The 21281-nt window shown below is 51.4% G+C and overlaps 1 protein-coding gene across 15 annotated transcripts in view; it reads left to right on the top strand.

The window, feature by feature from the left end:
- Positions 1-21281, top strand: part of LOC117081646 — a 48462-nt gene that overhangs the window by 18637 nt on the left and 8544 nt on the right. For 3 of the 15 annotated variants that reach the window (XR_004436213.1, XR_004436212.1, XR_004436217.1), the window contains 3 exons: positions 8268-8391; positions 14729-14838; positions 19179-21273. Coding sequence is in view for 1 of the 15 variants with exons in the window: in XM_033207839.1 (XP_033063730.1) it covers positions 14729-14748 (20 nt within the window). In the remaining 14 variants the exon portion in view is untranslated. Of the gene's footprint in view, positions 1-787; positions 2771-8267; positions 8392-13364; positions 13397-14728; positions 14842-16531; positions 16683-19178; positions 21274-21281 lie in introns of those variants that run through there. The other 12 variants (XR_004436218.1, XR_004436219.1, XR_004436223.1 and 9 more) reach the window with 9 other exon arrangements.

Genomic DNA, 21281 nt, shown 5'->3' on the forward strand with positions numbered 1-21281 from the left:
GGGTGCGGTGGCTTATGCCTGTAATCCCAGCACTTTGGGAGGCCAAGGTGGGCAGATCACCTGAGGTCGGGAGTTCAAGACCAGCCTGACCAACATGGAGAAACCCCATCTCTACTAAAAATACAAAATTAGCCGAATGTGGTGGCGCATGCCTGTAATTCCAGCTACTCGGGAAGGCTGAGGCAGAAGAATCGCTTGAACCCATGAGGCGGAGGTTGCAGTGAGCCGAGATCGCGCCATTGCACTCCAGCCTGGGCAACAAAAGTGAAACTCCGTCTCAAAAAAAAAAATCAAGGGTTCAGTTACCCAGTGGGTCAGTAAGAGATGAGGCTTCCATTTAGAAAAATCGGAGCCTGAGACTGGGCGCGGTGGATCACACTTATAATTCCAACACTTTTGTAGGCCAAGGCGGGTAGATCACGAGGTCAGGAGTTCAAGACCAGCCTGGCCAAGATGGTGAAACCCTGTCTCTACTAAAAATACAAAAATTAGCTGGGCGCAGTGGCAGGCGCCTGTAATCCCAGCTACTTGGGAGGCTGAGGCAGGAGAATCGCTTGAACTTGGGGGGCAGAGATCGTGCCACTGTACTCCAGCCTGGATGACAGAGTGAGACTCCATCTCAAAAAATAAATAAAAATAAAAGTAAAAAAATTGGAGCTTGTGCAGCTCTCCTGAGGACAGATGCATAAAGCTGGGTGCGCCCCACCAGCTTGCTAGGTCCCACAGAAGCTCGAGAGGCAGGGGCCGTGTCTTTCACCACTTGTCACTGCTGTGGTTCCCTGTTTAGAACTCTCAATGAGTGTCAGATCAACACATTCATCCACCATATCCCGTGTGTATAAGAACAATCCATCACTCCTGACCTAATCCAGCGCAGAACAGAACCTCTGGAAGAGGACCAAAGAAGGGAAAAAGTGGAAGTGTCACATGCCCAGAGGAAAACAGATGCTACAGAGATGAATAAAACAAAACAAAACAAAACAAAAGGAAGAAAGTCGAGCTAATCTGGGAGTTCCATCACGGCTAAGAACGCATCGTTGTTTTGTCACGCGGTTTCTAGTCCGGCTCAGACCTGGGCTGCGGCACCTCAGGCATCTCCTTTCATCTCTCGGCTCTTCTCCTGGCTCCCGGGCACTTCTCGAGACTTTTTGGACGTGGACTGGTCCATGGCAGAACACCTCTTTCCTGAGTCCTCCCCATGCACCTGCCCAAAGCGGAGGATTGGGGTGGCACTCTCGGAGATGCCAGGCTCCTGAAATGGAGCCGTCACCCCCTAGGCTGTACTTGGCATTGTGTCTCCAAGGAGCCTGGGGAGGTAACCGGTTGGGGACTGATTCACTTGGGAGGGAGGGAGCGAGTGCAGATTGCAGATGCTATCTACTCGGGCCAAGTCAACCTGGGGAAGGGCAGGTCTGTGTCTCAACTGGTTTAGGGATGGGAGAGTGGGATCGGAACTTTTACACCTTGCATTCTTAGGACGTCACAATGGTTTTCCCAAGGCCTCCTTATCTGAGGGTGTTTACCTATTCAACCAGCATACGCAGGATCAGGACTCCCACTTTGTCCGGGTTCTGTCCTCACAGGCACAGGAAGACTAATGCGAACAACAGGGTCTGACAAACCAAAGCTCACAGATAAGAGACTTGGGTTATTGGGGCAGATGCCAGAAGTCATGAGATCTTCACAGGGTGGCTGTAGGCTGAGCAATCTCCCTCGGGATGTGAGGGGGGGCATTTCTGCGTTATTGGTCATTGAGAAATTCCCTAATCTTAGAGAGAAGAGGAATGGAACCAAGGGCTTGAATCGGAGCATACGTAGTTGACCTAATTATAAGGTTGTCCATCCGTCTGTTTAATAAACAGTTCCATGATGTGGGATGGCAAGGTCACTCATAGCCCTGGATATTAACGTTTTCCTAAGGTTCTGGAAAAAAAGTGGTAACAATGTGTTCAGCTGCAGGCTTGTTCTGTCTCAGGCCCCAGGCTGGCATGAATCAGAAATAGAGGGAAATGTGGAGGTAGCACTGCAAATATTAGTTCTAAAAACGGACTGGGAAGAGAGAGTGCCTCTAGACCCAGCCATGGCCTAGCCAAGCCCCAGAAGAATGACATCACCCATTGTGACTCGTGGGGAACCCCTGAGGCTGTCATGGATTTGTAGTCCTATGTGGGACAGCGCTGCTGACGGGGTTATTTCCTGCGCTAGACCTACCCTGTCAGCAAGACACTGTTTACATGAGCTGAGTGCCAAGTTGCGGCACATTATGCACAGTCGCTTTTAAGTTCAGTTAAATTAACGTTTAGAAACATTGTAGATAGAAAAAACTAAAGACCATTATAGCAAACAATGATTACCTAGAGATGCAAGTGCTTTGAACTTGAGCATTAGAGAATCTTGTGAATTTGTAGGAGTTAACCAGGACAAGTACCCGTCTCATGAACGTTGGTAAGGGAAGCACGTGTTTAGGAGGCATTTCAGGTAGCCCAGGGCAGACCAAGAAGGGAAGGAAAGAGATAAGATGTCAGAAAACATCTTTGAATACCCAGAGTTGTTATCCACAAAACATTGGAGGGCAAATTGTTTGTGTCAGTAAAATAGAATCATAAGGAAGAAACCTGTGGAACATTCTGGAAGAATTGGTCAGAGATGGGCCAGGCATGGTGGCTCACGCCTGTAATCCCAGCACTTTGGGAGGCCGAGGTGGGTGGACCACCTGAGGTCAAGAGTTCAAGACCAGACTGGCCAACATGATGAAACCCCATCTCTACTAAAAATACAAAAAATTAGCCAGGCGTGGTGGTGGGCGCCTGTAATCCCAGCTACTTAGGAGGCGGAGGCAGGAGAATTGCTTGAATCCGGGAGACAGAGGTTGTAGTGAACTGAGATTGTGCCACTGCACTCCAGCCTGGGCAATAAGAGCGAAACGCCATCCCCCCCCAAAAAAAGAAAAAAAGCCGGGCGCGGTGGCTCAAGCCTGTAATCCCAGCACTTTGGGAGGCCGAGGCGGGCGGATCACGAGGTCAGGAGATCGAGACCCTCCTGGCTAACACGGTGAAACCCCGTCTCTACTAAAAATACAAAAAACTAGCCGGGCGCGGTGGCGGGCGCCTGTAGTCCCAGCTACTCGGAGGCTGAGGCGGGAGAATGGCGGGAACCCGGGAGGCGGAGCTTGCAGTGAGCCGAGATCGCGCCACTGCACTCCAGCTTGGGCGACACAGCGAGACTCCGTCTCAAAAAAAAAAAAAAAAAAAAAAAAAAGAATTGGTCAGAGATGAATACTCCATCGCAGCCCCTTTGATTTCAGAGGTGAAATAGTTGAACCCCAGACCTCACTGTCAGATGTAGAGTCACTCCAAATTTATAAGCTTATTAAACTAGTATTTCTGACTGTTTACACATTTGGCTGTAGAGAAAATACACAGAATGCTTCCAGCCACACCTATGCCTACTCAAGCCACTTAGCTGACAAGCCACTTAGCTTTTTCTTCTAATTACTCAGGTGCGCGTCTCTGTTGTTTACAGTTTGGTGAAGTCAGGACAGGGGGAATTTATGGTTTGATACCCTTTCCAGCACAGAGGGGTGAAATTCAGCCCGTCTTTTGAAATCAGTCTGAACTGTCAAACTCCCAGTTGAGGACCCCTCTACCCAAATCGGGAATGTTTTTGTTTTTTTCTGGCTATGAGCCAGTCAGGGCTTTGGAGTTCATTTGTGTGCCCTCCCCATTGGTGTTATTGTGTATATTTGCGATACCTGTTCTTCACTGACCGTGAGTGAATAGGAGCTGGTTCACCTAAAAGCTCCCACTCCCCATTCACTTTTTTTTTTTTTTTTTTGAGATGGAGTCTTGCTCTGTTGCCCAGGCTGGAGTGCAGTGGTGAGATCTTGGCTCAATGCAACCTCCGCCTCCCAGGTTCAAGTAATTCTCCTGTCTCAGCCTCCTGGGTAACTGGAATTACATGTGCCCACCACCACGCCTGGCTAAGTTTTTGTATTTTTAGCAGAGACGGGGTTTCATCACATTGGTCAGGCTGGTCTTGAACTCCTGACGTCAGCTGATCCACCCGCCTCAGGCTCCCAAAGTGCTGGGATCACAGGTGTGAGCCACTGCGCCCATCCCCCATTCACTTTTGTTTTATGAAATGAGAAAGCTTCTGCCTTTTTTCTTTCCTTCCTTCCTGGATGTTGGTGAGATCGGTGAGGTAATGGTGATAAAGTACTTTAAACTACCTCAAGGAGAGCGCAGCCCAACTTGTTATTATTTACCTAGGTCAGTTCACAAACCCCCACGATCTAGGGTTCCTGTCTCCTGCCCTGGGGATGGTGCCTGGGAGAAAGGAGATGCCAGAGACCCAGTTCCACAGGGCGCTGTTGGCTGGAGTTGGTCATTCCTGACTTTGACATCAACAGGCTTATCTCCAGAAGTAGGCTAAATGGTAGTTCAGGCGCCGGTGTTGCCTCATCCCGCAAACTCTCAGGGAGGCTGCCTACCCCCAGCCCCTGTTCTGGGAACTAATGATAGGTGGGATGAAAAGACTGTTTTCTCTGATGCGCTTTTATGAGATGTTTTCAAAGATGAGGTGGCAAGGACATGGTTAACCTGCTCCCTTGTGCAGGGAGATGTCAGAATGACAGGGCACAGGGAATCTCCCCGACCCGTTCCCAGGAGAGCTCTTGCTGAGGACAGTCCAGCTGTTGGCTAGAAATCAAGGCAGCCTCAAGCCCTGTAACCCAGATATCATTGGGCTTTTTCGGCTGACAGTGCTGTGGCCTGCGGCAGGCGGTAGTGTGGGTAGAGGACAGCTGTGGCTGAGGCCGGCAGCCCTTTCCACACTGACTTCTTGGGTAATGGCTCTTCTTAAGCTGGTGATATTTAGGGATTGTCAAACTTCTCTTTCATCCTGAGCCACCTTCCCTCACGGGTAGCAGAGGAGTTTTCTTTTCTTTCTTTTCTTTTTTTTTTTTGAGATGGAGTCTTGCTCTGTTGCCCAGGCTGGAGGGCAGTGGTGTGATCTCTGCTCACTGCAACCTCCGCTTCCCAGGTTCAAGTGATTCTTCTGCCTCAGCCTCCCGAGTCGCTGGGATTATAGGCGCACACCCCCATGCCCAGCTAATTTTTGTATTTTTAGTAGAGATGGGGTTTCACCATGTTGGGTCAGGCTGGTCTCAAACTCCTGACCTCAGGTGATCCACCTGCCTTGACCTCCCAAAGTGCTGGGAGTATAGGCGTGAGCCACCGTGCCCGGTCAAGGAGTTGGATTTCTTATGAGAAGAATATTATGGCTGTGTCCTCCAGAGGAGGCACTGTGTCCCCATGAGGGTCCTTCACTGAAAGGAGAGCCTCGAGGACAAAGGAATCTTCTAGAGACAACATTGGGAGGGAGGAGCAGAGTTTGCAGGTGATTCTAGAGGACCCCAAAGTCCAGTGGGAGCTCATTACTGCCTCGCTAGTAGAAACCTTTGTTGTCTGAGTGAGGAAAAGTGACAGAACTGAGGCTGAGAGAAGCTGCGAAGATGCAGCAGCAGTGCTGAAGCCTGAGAGGAGGACACGTTCTATTACGCCAATTAATTCTACCCACCGAAAGGACACATCACATTTTTGGGGTTGCCAAAAGCCGTTCTTAGCAGAAAAAAAGTCTGTGAACTGCTGCACTGGGGACTGGCAAAGGCTTGGTAGCCAGCGCATTGAAGGGGGAGGGGCAGCAAGCCTCACAGCTGGAATGGATCCTTTCTGTGCTTCTGCTACCACAGTTTGCCAATTTGATGCCAACAGACTCTTACTGCTTATGTGTGCATGTTTGTGCTGTTAGATTATCTTCTGAGCAATTTCGAGTTTTAAGAATATGCTGACGAAGTCAACAATGAACAATCCCAGAAGACTTGGTTCCACCCGGGGCCCTGCTCAGGAAAGATGAGGACCCCTCCCAACCCCACCCTGCCTGTCCACATGGCCCTTCCCCCCCACCATCCGCCATGGGGCCCTCCTGTGCCACAACATGGCTGTCATCCTTCTGTCTGGACACTTACCCTGTCTCCTGGAGAGCCAGGCTCCTGCCCTGGCGGGCATGTGTGTGTGTGTGTGAGTGTGCATGTGGAATGTGCATGTGTGCAATTGTGCACGTATGTGAATGTGCGTGTGTGCAAGTGTGCGTGTGTGCACGTGAGTGCGTGTGTGAGTGCATATGTGTGCAATTGTGCACGTGTGTGCAAGTGTGCGCATATGTGAGTGTACTTGTATGAGTGTGCATGTGTGTGCAATTGTGTGCATATGTGAGTGTACTTGTGTGAGTGTGCATGTGTGTGCATGTGGCGCAGAGGGGGAAGAAGAGAGTTCTCTGTGGTGATCGCCACCAGTCTGTTGAAGGGTGTAAGCTGAGCCAAGATGAAGCAAGAGTGACACCAAGTGCCAAGAACAAGTGCTTGCTGTGGGATCAGGTGTACTTGCTCCTCAAATCAGAGGAGCAGAGAGAGGCTCCGTTACAGTCTGCGGTGTTCTCCCCTGTGAGAGGGTGCCGACCCTCCAGAGGTGGCTCAGTGCCGGCACGCCGCTCTGCGCATTTGGATGAGGGGATGGGCTCTCTGAGAACTGGATGCAGAACCAAAGCTTTGAATAGATTTTAAAAATAAAATCCAAGGTGGGATGTTTTGTTGGCTAGAACATGATGCATAGACCCAGGTGGCCATTCTGGCCCTATTGCTGTCCTTCAGCCGCCTTCGGAGAATGACCGGCCCCCGAGGCTGCAGTAGGACAAAGAGGAAGACTGACCCAGTTCTCTGGGTTTGCTCTAGACTCTGCTGCCGCGTCTGGGCCCCTGCTGCCAGAAGTCTTCCCCATGAAGCCGTAGGTGGGGAACTAAAAGGCATATTCCTGTGGGGTGGCCCGAGAGAGACTGGGCGTGGTTTCCACCGAGACACTGGTGAGGGCAGAGAATTCTTTGGCTGCCCGAGAGGACCACCTGGTGCAGGCCAGACCTGCAGCTGTGACTCCAGGGGAGGAGCGTGGCCGCCTTGGTGTCACCATCTGGCCAGTCCTTGTTCCTACAGTTCCACTCCCAGCCTTGTCCTCAGCTTGTACCCACTTGTTTTTCTCCTTCATGGAAGCTAAGGAGGGAACTAGGTTTGTTTGTCCAGATGCCACCAGTCGGATGACTGTTGCGGGCACAGGAGTGTCTTCAGGGCGCAGTGCCAGGCCAGGTCCCACCTCACATCTCTATTCCTCTTCTGGGAGTGCTGGCATCAGCGGGTTGATTCAAAACTGGAAGGTGTTGGGAAACCCCTTGGGCTGGAGATTTCAACATGAGATTCAGATGAGAAAAAACACAGTGGGTGGGGTTCTGAGGCAGGAAGGAGACAGCAAAAGCTCCTGTCCTGACGCTCCGCTCGGTAGCGGGGATCAACAGAACGGCCTGGCATGGACGGGGGCAGCTGCGCTGGCTGAACCCAAGCGCAAGGCTGGCCCTGAACAGCCTTTCCCACCTCTGGACACAGAGCCGCCCCGTGCCTCTCCATTCACCAGGTGAAACCACACCTGGAGCAGCGCTTTCAGTCTAGGGCATGTCGGCACCAGCAGGTGTGGGTAAATCCAAGGGCTCCTGTGGAGGGAGGGCAGGGGAGGAGGGCTGGCAGAGAAGGGGTGAGTGATGAAGGGAGGACCACGCAGCTCAGGAGCCCCAGCCTGGGTGACGTGGGCGGCAAGGGCAGCCCCCATTCTGCTGCTGAATGTCTGTCTTGCCGTCTGCACTCCCTCATCACACAGTCCTCCCTGTGAGTTGGCTCAGGACAGCCTGGCATCAGTGGCTCCTGGTGACAGGTGCCTGTGACATGAAGAGCACAGAGGAAGACGCTGGCTAGATCCACAGGCAGAGAGAGGAGGACATGAGGAGAAGGCGAGGGAAACTGAGGAACAAGGAGAGGAAGAACAATTAAAATGATTCCTTGAAAGAAAAGGAGGTAAAACAGAAAACGTGGCGAGGGGTATCCTAGAAGGAGCAGGAAAGGAAGGAAAAAAAAGGGCGAACGTTGTCTTTCATTTGAAGGACTTGGAGTGGCACAGTCAAGAACGAATCTCCAAACACAGTCAATACTCAGAAAGCTCATCATTGGATTTGTAAATCCATTTCATCTGGGTGGACTGAAGAACATGGTACCCTCTGAGAATGTCTGGGCCCATATTGTGGGAAAGTCAAGAGTGGCGCTGCGACAAACTAGTTAATGGGTTATGAACACGAGGGGCTCATGATTCATGAGCTTGCCCATCTATCTCGTGCAGGGTGGAGACCCATCTAACCGGAACCACCACCCAGCCTCTCCCAGCCTCTTTAGATGACAAGCTCTGGCATCCTCGGTCCACCCAACTCAGCTCCCAAGCATTTCGCCGAAACATCAGTAAGCAGGTATAGGCGAAGGAGGTAACAGATGTCTGCATTTTGTGCCATTTTCTCTCCTTCCCAGTGCTCAGCACACGACTAACCAGGGGTTCTCATCAGGGACCATATATTCACTCCTCAAAGAGTAGTCAGCAGGTCACCAAACACCTCCCTCTGAGCTCTGAATAAGTTTATTTTTATTTAAATTTTTTAATGAAAAAAAATTTTTAGGCTGGGTGCAGTGGCTCACACCTGTAATCCCAGCACTTGGGGAGGCTGAGGCGGGTAGATCACAAGGTCAGGAGTTCGAGACCAGCCTGGCCAATATGGTGAAACCCCATCTCTACAAATACAAAAAAAAATTAACCCGGGCATGGTTGCGCATGCCTGTAATCCCAGTTACTCGGAAGGCTGAGGCAGGAGAGTTCCTTGAGCCTGGGAGGCAGAGGTTGCAGTGAACCGAGATTCTGCCACTGCACTCCAGCCTGGGCACGAGTAAGAATCTGTCTCAAAAAAAAAAAAAATTCTGGGATAGAGTCTCGTTCTGTTCACACAGGCTGGCATGCAGTGGTGTCATCATCACTAACTATAACCTCAAACTCCTGGGCTCGAGTGATTCTCCCACCTCAGCCTCCCAAGTAGCTGGGACTATAGGCCCTGCCACTGTATCTGGCTAATTTTTAAACTTTTTGCAGAAACAGGATCTCACAATGTTGGTCTCAAACTCCTGAGCTCATGTGATTCTCCTGCCTCAGCCTCCCCAGTTGCTGGGATTACAGGCATGAGCCGCCATGCCCAGCTAGTTTATTTTTATATTCTATAGTACTATGGACCAGAAAATTCAAGAGTTTGCCTGAACCCTATGGGAAAATTATCTCTCACCCGTAACATGCCCAGTGTTCTCAGCAGTCAGGGCAAATTCAACCACAGCAGCCGCTGTCCAGCTTGCCAAAGCTAAACTAGACATAGATGTTATTATCTGCTGCATCCAGCATTTGTTTAGAGCTTTCTGCTTCACTGGCCGGGCGCGATGGCTCAAGCCTGTAATCCCAGCACTTTGGGAGGCCGAGACGGGCGGATCAGGAGGTCAGGAGATCGAGACTATCCTGGCTAACACGGTGAAACCCCGTCTCTACTAAAAAGTACAAAAAAACTAGCCGGGCGAGGTGGCGGGCGCCTGTAGTCCCAGCTACTCGGGAGGCTGAGGCAGGAGAATGGCGTAAACCCGGGAGGCGGAGCTTGCAGTGAGCTGAGATCCGGCCACTGCACTCCAGCCTGGGCGACAGAGCGAGACTCCGTCTCAAAAAAAAAAAAAAAACTTTCTGCTTCACAAAGCAACTCATTATCTTATTTAATCTTCACCATTATCCTACATTGCTCTTACTTCCACTTTATGGACAGTGAGTCTCGGAAAGCTAAGGCATCTTCCTCAAAGCAGCTGTAGGATTCAAACTCAGTGTCCGGGGACTCCAGATTCTTTGTGCTTTCTACACATTTAGATTTCATGGTAACATCAAATTCGGGATTCCTGGATCTGGAGCAGTTTATCCCCTTGGCCTTCCTCCCAGCCATTGCCATCCCAGCGCATTTCTGTAACCATCAAATGGGCAATTTTTTTTGTTTTTCGTTTTTTTTTTTTTTTTTTTTGAGACATGATCTCACTCTGTCACCCAGGCTGGAGGGCGGTGGCGCAAACCCAGCTCACTGCAACCTCTGCCTCCCAGGTTCAAGCAATTCTCCTGCCTCAGCCTCCTGAGTAGCTGGGACTACAGGCGCCCGCCACCACGACCTGCTAATTTTTTTGCATTTTTAGTAGAGATGGGGTTTCGCCATGTTGGCCAGGCTGGTCTCAAACTCCTGACCTCAAGTAATCCACCTGCCTCGGCCTCCCAAAGTGCTGGGATTACAGGCGTGAGCCACTGCCGCTGGCCTAAATTGGCAAGAATTTTCACTGTTCAGTGAAGAACATCCTTGTGCAGCCAATTATCCCAACATTGCCTTCCTGAAGGACTCTTTCAAAATCATCAAGAAGATTTCATTACAAAAGCAATATGGGAACATTGTAGAAAAAAGTACAAAATATAGAAAAACAAAAGAAAAGTCATAATTCTGCCATTGAACAAGAATTTAAGATTGTAAACACTGTAGTGTTTACTATTCCATGATTTTTACTACAAACATGTGGACTGACTTATGTTTATAAAAATGACAAGTGTGCCTACCCCATAATACTGTTTTGGAACCTGCCTGTTTTTTTTTTTTTTTTTTTTTTTTTTTTTTTTTTTTTGAGACTGAGTCTTGCTCTGTTGCCCAGGCTAAAGTGCAGTGACGCTATCTTGGCTCACTGCAAGCTCCGCCTCCCAGGTTCGCGCCATTCTCCTGCCTCAGCCTCCCGAGTAGCTGGGACTACAGGTGCCTGCCATCACGCCTGACTAATTGTTTGTATTTTTTTTAGTAGAGATGGGGTTTCACCGTGTTAGCCAGGATAGTCTCGATCTCCTGACCTCGTGATCCGCCTGCCTTGGCCTCCCAAAGTGCTGGGATTATAGGCGTGAGCCACTATGCCCAGCCGGAACCTGCTTTTAAACTTAATATATTGTAAGCATTTTCCTGAAATATTTTTATGTCATCATATTTAAGAGCTACACATATTTCATTATAGTTTTTTGTTTGTTTGTTTTTTTGAGACAGGGTCTCACTCTGTTGCCCAGGCTAGGGTGCAGTGGTGTGATCTCAGCTCACTGCAACCTCTGTCTCCCAGGTTCAAGTGATTCTTGTGCCTCAGTTTCCCAAGTAGCTAGGACTACAGGAGCACACAACCACGCCCGGCTAATTTTTTTGTATTTTTTGGTAGAGATGGGGTTTCACCATGTTGGCCAGGCTGATCTTGAACTCTTGACCTCAAGTGATCCGCCTGCCTCGCCCTCCCAGAGTGCTGGGATTACAGGCGTGAGCCACCACACAGAGCTTATTTCATTATAATTTTTAATGTACTCAGGTTAAATATTTAGATTGTTTCTACTTTTTCAATATTAAAACTAGTTTTATGATTGGCTTTTTTTTTTTTTTCTTTGAGACAGTCTCTGGCTCTGTTGCCCAGGTGGAGTGTAATGGCGTGATCTCGGCTCACTGCAACCTCTGCCTCCCGGGTTCAAGCGATTTTCCTGCCTCAGCCTCCTGAGTAGCTGGGATTATAGGCCCATGCCACTACACCTGGCTAGTTTTTGTATTTTTAGTAGAGATGGGGTTTCACCATGTTGGTCAGGGTGGTCTCGAACTCCTGACCTCGTGATCCGCCTGCCTCGGTCTCCCAAAGTGCTGGGATTACAGGTGTGAGCCACTGCGCTCTTTTTTTTTTTTTTTTGAAAGAGATGGAGGTCTCACCATGTTGGCCAGGTTGGTCTTGAATTCCTGGCCTCAAGCAATCCGCCTGCCTCAGCCTCCCAAAGTGCTAGGATTACAAGCGTGAGCCGTGACACTGGGCCTTGATAGACTTGTTTATAAGTAAAACATACCTAATTTTCATTTTTATTCTTTGGATTCTGAATGAAGTTGAATTTTTTCTTTTTTTCTTTTTTTTTTTTTTGAGATGGAGTCTCGCTCTGTCGCCCAGGCTGGAGTGCAGTGGCGGATCTCGGCTCACTGCAAGCTCCGCCTCCCGGGTTTACGCCATTCTCCTGCCTCAGCCTCCCGAGTAGCTGGGACTACAGGTGCCCGCCACCTCGCCCGGCAAGTTTTTTTGTTTTTTTTTTTTGTATTTTTTTTTTTTTTTTTTGAGACGGAGTCTCGCTCTGTCGCCCTGGCTGGAGTGCAGTGGCCGGATCTCAGCTCACTGCAAGCTCCGCCTCCCGGGTTCACGCCATTCTCCTGCCTCAGCATCCCGAGTAGCTGGGACTACAGGCGCCCGCCACCACGCCCGGCTAGTTTTTTTGTATTTTTTTAGTAGAGACGGGGTTTCACAGTATTAGCAAGGATGGTCTCGATCTCCTGACCTCGTGATCCGCCCGTCTCGGCCTCCCAAAGTGCTGGGATTACAGGCTTGAGCCACCGCGCCCGGCCCGTATTTTTTTTTTTTTTGAGGCGGAGTCTCGCTCTGTCACCGGGACTGGAGTGCAGTGGCCAGATCTCAGCTCACTGCAAGCTCCGCCTCCCGGGTTCACACCATTCTCCTGCCTCAGCCTCCCGAGTAGCTGAGACTACAGGCGCCCGCCACCTCGCCCGGCTAGTTTTTGTATTTTTAGTAGAGACGGGGTTTCACCGTGTTAGCCAGGATGGTCTCGATCTCCTGACCTCGTGATCTGCCCGTCTCGGCCTCCCAAAGTGCTGGGATTACAGGCTTGAGCCACCGCGCCCGGCCTTTTTTTGTATTTTTTTAGTAGAGATGGGGTTTCACCGTGTTAGCCAGGATGGTCTTGATCTCCTGACCTCGTGATCCGCCCGTCTTGGCCTCCCAAAACTTTTTTCATATAATTGTTATCATTTGAAGCTCTTTTATGAATAGTTAATCCATACTCTTTGCCAGCTTCCCACGGTACACATTTTTTTTTTAATTTTCTATTTTATTTTTATTTTTTGAGATGGAGTCTTGCTCTGTTGCCCAGGGTGGAGTGCAGTGGTGCAATCTTGGCTCACTGCAACATGCACCTCTTGGGTTCAAGCAATTCTTGTGCCTTAGCCTCCTGAGTAGCTGGGATTAGAGTTGCACACCACCACACCCGGCTAATTTTTTGTGTGTGTTTTTTTTTAGTAGAGACAGGGTTTTGCCCTGTTAGCCATGCTGGTCTCGAACTCCTGGGCTCAACTGATCTGCCCGCCTCTGCATATCAAAGTGCTGGGATTACAGGCGTGAGCTACCATGCCTGCCTCCCTCCCTCCTGCCTTTCTGCCTGCCTGCCTTCCCCCTCCCTCCCTCCTTCCCTCCTTCCCTCCTTCCCTCCTTCCCTCCTTCCTTCCTTCCTTTCTTCCTTCCTTCTTCTTTCTTTTCTTTCTTTCTTTCTTAGACGGAGTTTCGCTCTCGTTGCCCAGGCTGGAGTACAATGGTGCGATCTTGGCTCTCCGTAACCTCTGCCTCCCAGGTTGAGGCAATTCTGCTGCCTCAGCCTCCCGAATAGCTGGGATTAGAGGCATGTGCCACCATGCTCAGCTAATTCTTTGTATTTTTAGTAGAGATGGGGTTTCTCCATGTTCTCCCGACCTCAGGTGATCCACCCTCCTTGGCCTCCCAAAGTGCTGGGATTACAGGTGTGAGCCACTGCGCCGGGCCGCATTTTATTTTTCTTACAGATATGTAGGAACTCTTTATATTAAGGCTGAAATTTCAAACCCCAAGCAAATCAAACTTCTTAGAGGGCTCCTGGCTTCCTTAGGGAATGCTTCCTCCTCACCTGGGCACGAAACTTAGCCAGGGCAGCTCTCAGCAGCCCCTCTGCCCTGACTCCAGCACCCACCGCCTCCCTTACAGGGCTGTGGCCTGAGGGCTGTGGTGGCCCCACAGAGGTCCCTACTCGAGGCTTCAGAGAACCCTGGCAGGAACCTCTTAGAACTCCCAGGAAGGGAGTGGAAGGGAGCAAACGCTTAGGGGGCGTTTGAGTCAGAGGAGAGTGCGCTGGTTGGGGAGGGCAGGAGGCACCAGTCTGACACACAGGGAACCCCACTCCTCCAGGGCCCATGCTCTAGCAAGGCCTGAGAGCTGGTGAGCGCGCCCTTGCCCTGTTAGTATCGCTGGCAGCTTCATTTGTGCGACTGGTGACAGGGACGCAAGTCCTTCCAGTCCTGGTCTCGTCTGTCCGCTGTGCCTGGGGAGGGAGGCGCTCAGGCCTGTTACCTGCCTGGAGTCCTCAAGGGGAAGAGGCGGAGGGAACCGGCTGGTCTAGCCCCGCCAAGGCCGAGGCGGTGAGGACAGGATGAGTTTCTTACCCACCAAGATCCTTCCTTTGGAAAATTGGAGCTGCAGGGAGGAGTTAGGGCATGGCGGGGGCGGACGTTGGGAGTTCCTTCCAGAGCTCCTGTGGGTTTGGAATGTCTTCGCTCACTCAGGATCCCCCAGCATCTTCCTTCCTGCACTTCCGTCTCACCCGTCCTCCAGGTCTGGGACATTTAAGAGACAGCTATGGCTGAGACATTAGCAGGAGCAAACACACTTGGCAGTGGTGTGGCGGGGCCAGCCCTGGGCACCTGTGGTCTCCCTCCGGGTCTTGGGTTTAGTTCCCTGCAGTTGGGCTTCGGGGTGTCCCCGCTCTCTTTCCTTCTACTTCCACACATTCTTGGGAAGACAGTGGCATGCTCTAGAGAAAGCCCAGGCTGCCGGGACGCTCTGCTCTGTAGGGAACGTGGGCTGACCATGGCTGTTTCTTAACTTCTTTAGGTTTGACTGCCCTTGTCTAGAAAGTGACAGTGACAGTAACAGTGCCAGCCTCTCAGGGTCGCTGGAAGATTAAATGAGATGCCATGTGCAGTATGCCAGACAGATGGCAGGTAGGTGCCCACCCAGGTTAGTATTTCTTCCTCCTTTGTCTTTTCTCAACTCTCTTGACATGGGGTGTACATTCGGGAGCTTAAGAGATTCTTGCTGGAGGGTGGAGTCCGTGGTGGTGGAGTCTCTGCGCCCTGGGGCAACCTGGCCCCCTCCAGTCTGCACTTCTCACCCTCCTCTTCCGCTGCCTGGACTGGGCCATGTTTGTTTCCCCCACTCGAAGGTGACCTTCTGGACAGAGGTCATCTTAGGCATCTTGCATCCTCAAAACCTGAGCACTGCCCCTGGCACAGAGTGGGTGCAGAGTGGGTGTTTGGAGACAAAACGAAGAACTGAATGGGAAGGAGTTTCATAAGCACTTGAGGACCTGAGAGACAAGAGCCCAAACTTTAGAGTGTAGCTGGCGTCAGGTCAGAGCCCAGCTTCATCACTTGCTCACCATGTGACCTTGAGCAAGATGGTTAATTTCCCTGAGTCTCAGTTTTTTTGCCTAAAAATAGCAGCAATAATAGCTACCTCCTAGGGTTGTTTTGGGGACTAGAGATGATGTCAGAGGCTTTGGCCTGATGCGTAGTAGGAGCTCAGGTAGTGCAAGTCATGATTAGCTACTATTACAGGACTATTTACTTCTGCCCCCAAAGCCAAATCTTGCCCCGAGAACTCTTGGTCTTTTTTTTTTTTTTTTTTTCTTTTTTGAGATGGAGTCTCACACTGTTGCCCAGGCTGGAGTGCAGTGGTGCAATCTCGGCTCACTGCACCTCCGCCTCCTGGGTTTAAGCGATTCTCTGCCTCAGCCTCCCGAGTAGCTGGGATTATAGGCACGTGCCACCATGCCTGGCTAATTTTTGTGTTTTTAATAGAAACGGGGTTTCACCATTGTTGGCCAGGCTGGTCTTGAACCCCTGATCTCAGGTGATCCTCCCGCCTCCGCCTCCCAAAGTGCTGGGATTACAAGCGTGAGCCACTGCACCCAGCCTCTGAGCACATTTTAAATGACCTGTTTTCTTTGTGTTTTACTCTGTTTTATTTTTATTTATTTATTTATTTTTTGAGACAGTCTTGCTCTGTCGCCCAGACTGGAGTGCAGTGGCGCGATCTCGGCTTACTACAACCTCTGCTTCCTGGATTCAAGTGATTCTCCTGCCTCACCCTCCCAAGTAGCTGGGACTACAGGCACGTGCCACCATGCCTGGCTAATTGTTTTTGTTTTTGTTTTTTTGAGACGGAATCTTGCTCTGTTACCCAGGCTGGAGTGCAGTGGCACGATCTCGGCACACTGCAAGCTCCGCCTCCCAGGTTCACGCCATTCTCCTGCCTCAGCCTCCCGAGTAGCTGGGACTACAGGCACCCGCCACCACGCCTGGCTAATTTTTTTGTATTTTTTTTAGTAGAGACAGGGTTTCACCATGTTAGCCAGGATGGTCTCGATCTCCTGACCTCATGATCCGCCCGCCTCGGCCTCTCAGAGTGCTGAGATTACAGGCGTGAGTCACCGTGCCCAACCAATTTTTTTTGTATTTTTAGTAGATACGCGGTTTCACCACGTTAGCCAGGATGGTCTGGATCTCCTGACCTTGTGATCTGCCTGCCTTGGCTTCCGAAAGTGCTGGGATTACAGGCATGAGCCACCATGCCTGGCCTTTATTCTATTTTAAAAGATTGATCAAAGTAGGATTATATGGAATCATTTCACAGAGAGACAGAAAGTGAGGAATGGAGGAAATCAGCTCTTACAATCAGGAAACAACCTGGAAGATCTAAGTTACAAGGGAGCGGCCTTGCCCAAGACCCCGATCTCCACACTTGAGTCAACCTACCCCCAGCATGGGCGCCACAGGGATGAGGTGCCTGAGCCCCCATATGCAGCCTGCCTGCCGCCCCGGCTGCCCCCATGCCACCTCCGCAGGGGAGAGCTGGGGTGTTGGGGGAGGGTGGTGAACTGGGAGCTGACTGGTTGGTTGTAGGGACTGAAAGAGCCAGGCCCTGGAGCCTAAGGTGGGAGAGCAGGAGCCAAAGAGACTCCAGAGCTCAGGAGGAGAGCTTTGGCTGTGAAAAGAGTGGGACATCCTGGGTCAGGTGGCTGCCATCGCCCGAGGGAGTGGACCCAGAGGACAGTGAGAGGGTGAGAGGGGAGCCCCTGCCCACAGCGAGTCCAGGTTCAGCTCAGGGAGCCGCCTTGCTGCAGGTCTTGCTGTCCGCTCGGCTGTCTTTTCCATCCCACTCGGCTCACCAGCGTTTTCTCCCTAGTTCTACCTTCTTGGATCTGATGAGCAGGCCTGGAAGTCACGGCCAGTGTACTTTGACCGTAGAGGATTTTGTGGCTGTGTCCCACCTGCAGCGCCAGAACTAGGTCCCTTTAGTGAGTCCCAGCAAATGACCCCCAGCCAGGCCAGCAGCCCTCCAGCCCTTTCCAGCAGCTGGGGGTTGGGGCGCTGGAAGAGTCTCCTGCTGCCTTCACCGCTCTCTTGGCCTCCCTGCCCTTGGCCCCTCCTGCCCGGCAACCTCCCAGCCTTTGGCCTTCTCACCTCTGCCAGTTTGCCAGCAAGTGCCTTCAAGAGTTTTTATGAGGCCCAGCATGGTGGCTCATGCCTGTAATCCCAGCACTTTGGGAGGCCAAGGCGGGCAGATCGCCTGAGGTCAGGAGTTCGAGACCACCCTGGCCAACATGACGAAACCCCATCTCTACTAAAAGTACAAAAATTAGCTGGGCATTTTTGGCGGGCGCCTATAATCCCAGCTACTCAGGAGGCTGAGGCAGGAGAATCACTTGAAGCTGGGAGGCAGAGGTTGCAGTGAGCTGAGATTGTGCCACTGCACTCCAGCCTGGGTGACAAGAGCGAGTGAGACTGTCTCAGAAAAAAAAAAAAGGTTTTTATGGAGTCTTTAGAGCAGAGAGGAACTGGAACTTTTGGATTTAGGAGCCCACCTCATTTTATAGATGAGGAAACAGAGGTGGTCACTCACCCGGGATCACGTAGACAGTGACAGAGGGGCTAGGCTCAGACCAGGCTCCTGATTTGAGGCCCTGCTCTTCCCCTGCACCACTGATGGGTGCCTGACCAAGCAGAGGGAGGCAGCCTTGGCTGTTGGTGCCTCAGCCTCCCGAGTAGCAGGATTATAGGCACCCACCACCACGCCCAGTTAATTTTTTGTATTTTGTATTTGGTGTTCTGATATTGCCCAAAATCACATTAGCTCTTCTTTTTTTCTGGGAGATAGGGTCTCACTCTGTCACCCAGGCTGGAATGCAGTGGTGCAATCTCGGTTTACTGCAGTCTTGACCTCCCAGGCTCAAGCGATTTTCCCACCTTAGCCCCGGGAGTAGCTGAGACTAGAGGAACATGCTACCATGCCCAGCTTTTTTTTTTTTTTTTTTTTTTTTGAGACAGAGTCTTGCTCTGTCACCCTGACTGGAGTGCAGTGGCTCAATCTCAGCTCACTGCAACCTCTGTCTCCAGGTTCAAGCGATTCTCCTGCCTCAGCCTCCTGAGTAGCTGGGATTACAGGAGTGTGCCACCATGCCCGGCAGATTTCTGTATTTCTCGTAGAGACAGGGTTTTGCCATGTTGGCCAGGCTGGTCTGGAACTCCTGACCTCAGGAGATCCACCCGCCTCAGCCTCCCAAAGTGCTGGGATTAAAGGCATGAGCCACCACACCCTGCCTAATTGTAATTTTTTTTTTGTAGAGACAGGATCTCCCTGTGTTGCCCAGGCTTGCCTCTAACTCCTGGGCTCAAGCAATTCTCCTGCCTTGGCTTCCCAGAGTTTTAGGATTACAGCTGTGAGCCACCACTCTCAGCCATCATTAGCTCTTTTTTGGGTGGTGGGGGAAGGGACTGCCCCATTTTCCTGTTGACCTGTTGAACTTCAAGTCACTGAAAAAACCTAAATTGTTTTATAACTTTTTGTTCTGATTGTAAAAATAATATATATTCACTATTAAAAAAAAATGGAGCGGGGAACAGTGGCTCACACCTGTAATCCCAGCACTTTGGGAGGCCAAGATGGGTGGATTACCTGAGGTCAGGAGTTTGAGACCATCCTGGCGAACATGGTGAAACCCTGTCTCTTACTAAAAATACAAAAAATTAACTGGGCGTGGTGGTGGGTGCCTGTAATCCCTGCTACTCGGGAGGCTGAGGCAGGAGAATCACTTGAACCCTGGGAGCCAGAGGTTGGAGTAAGTTGAGATCACGCCACTGCACTCCAGCCTGGGCGACATGAGCGAAACTCCATCTCAAAAAATATATATATTGGAAAATATTCCAAGATAGAATATAAATCTTAATGGCACTTACTGTTGTTGTTTCTCCCACCCTGCACTTGGTTGTTTTGTTTTTAGGTATAAAAATAGGACTCTCCGTTCATCCTTGATAAGGCCATCTGGCTATGTCCCCCAGCTCTCCTGTGTCTCAGAATCTTGTATAGTTACCAGTTCTCGCTGGCACCTAGGCAGGACTCAAAAAATGCCTACGGTGTGCCTGGCTGAATGAAGAGGCATCGGCTTTAGTGGAAACAGGGACGCCTTCCATCCCGCTCCTGGCTTCACTCCTCTGCCCTGGTGTCTGAGCCCACTTTCCTTCCCTGAAACACCTCCTCCTCTGTTCTACTCACATCCTCCTGTTCTTCCAGCCCAGCTGCAGGCCCACCTCTTCCAAGAAGCCTTGGTTCTTTCGGATGCAAAAGACTGCTTTTGGGTTCCATAGTGTTTGTAGTTTGGCCACACGATTTGTTCTGGGTTAGATAATCTCCTATCTTTTTCCCAGTCAGCAGAGCCCTGTACACTTCTCGTTTCCCTCACAGCCGCCATCCAACAGAGCCTGGAGAATATTCTGGGCCGGAAATGTGACTGGCCCCGCCCTGCTAGGGAAGAGTTCGTCTGGGTGACACAGGGCACAGCAACCACCTGAGCTCATCTGAGGCGTGGGAGGAAGTGCAGAGGCTCAGAGGGAGCCTCTTCCACCCCTCCACTACCCCCGCTTCCTGGAGGCATGTCCTACCTCCTGAAATTCATGTGGTGGGCAGTCCCTGGGCTCCCAACAGCGGGGCTGCACGTCTTGGGATAGGAAATGGGATTGAGTTGGCCTTTCACAGAGAGTTCTCTCTAGATAAGATAAATCCTTCATGCCCCGCTATTTAGAGACAGGAGATGGGTTAGGGCCCTTTTTAGTCCTGTGGGCTGACTACAGGGAGCCTTGGAAAAGGATGTCTTCCCTCACCTCACAGCGCCTGGTACCAACCCTTCTCACGCCTCCTGGAACAAGACCAATGTCCAAGGCCTGTAGCTTTCTTATCCATCTGGCCAGGCCATGGTGGAAAAGCACAAACTGGGACTCAGGGCCCCCAAAGAGATCAGTCTCCCAGAGCAATCATGGTAAGCGACAGGGAAAGCCAGACAAGCTCCAGATTTCCTCCTAGTTTGAATTTCCTAGAGGGACCCTACGTCCCCTCCTGCTTTCTCCATCCATAGCATGAGCAGTGTTCCTGAGCAGACCCTGGGCCAGGCCAGGCAGGTAGCATCCCAGCTCCACTGCTGGTCAGTCGTGAGACACTGTGTCAGCTGCCCAAATTCACTCTGCCAGGGTGGGGGTGGTCACAGAACCTGCCTCCGAAGCGAGTTAAGTGAGCCAATACACGTAACACACTTCTGAGTGTGCCTGGCACAGCACAAGTACTGTGCAGGTGTGGCCGTCCGTAGGTGCATGGACACAGGTGTGGCCATCCCTCGGTGCGTGGACACAGGTGTGGCCATCCCTCGGTGCGTGGACACAGGTGTGGCCATCCCTCGGTGCGTGGACACAGGTGTGGCCATCCCTCGGTGCGTGGACACAGGTGTGGCCGTCCCTTGGTGCGTGGACATAGGTGTGGCTGTCCCTTGCTGCGTGGACAAGGTGTGGCCATCCCTAGGTGCATGGACACAGGTGTGGCCATTCCTAGGTGTGTGGATGCAGAGCGTGGCTGTCCCTAGGTGCCTGGATGCAGAGTGTGGCTGTCCCTAGGTACGTGGGCAGAGGTGTGGCCGTCCCTAGGTCTGTGGACACAGAGTGTAGCTGTCCCTAAGTATCTGACCGCAAGTGATGTGAGCTTTGCACCCTCCTTGGGACTGTGGCTCCTCCTATGGTCTAACCCTGAGGGGGATCCTGGTAGGCCAAGACTGGATCCCTGGGTGACTACATAAAGCCTGGTGGTCTCAGCCTGGCAGAGGCCACCAGTCAGGATGCAGGGTGGTATGAGGCAGATGGACAGAGCCCAGGGTACCCCGCTGCTGCCACTGCCGAGAGCAGTGAATGCTGAACCAGGACTCAGCAGGCAGTGACTGTCCGAGGCCCTGGGCAGGCTTAAGCTATCTGGGCCAGGCTCTTGTCTTGACCAGGGCCTCCCCCCGGTGACCGAAACGAAGAAAGGTTTGGATAAGAATAGTCAATCATTTCGATTACTTCTCTTT

Source organism: Trachypithecus francoisi, unplaced genomic scaffold (assembly GCF_009764315.1).
Source record: "Trachypithecus francoisi isolate TF-2019V2 unplaced genomic scaffold, Tfra_2.0 Lachesis_group8, whole genome shotgun sequence".
Lineage (NCBI taxonomy): Eukaryota > Metazoa > Chordata > Mammalia > Primates > Cercopithecidae > Trachypithecus > Trachypithecus francoisi.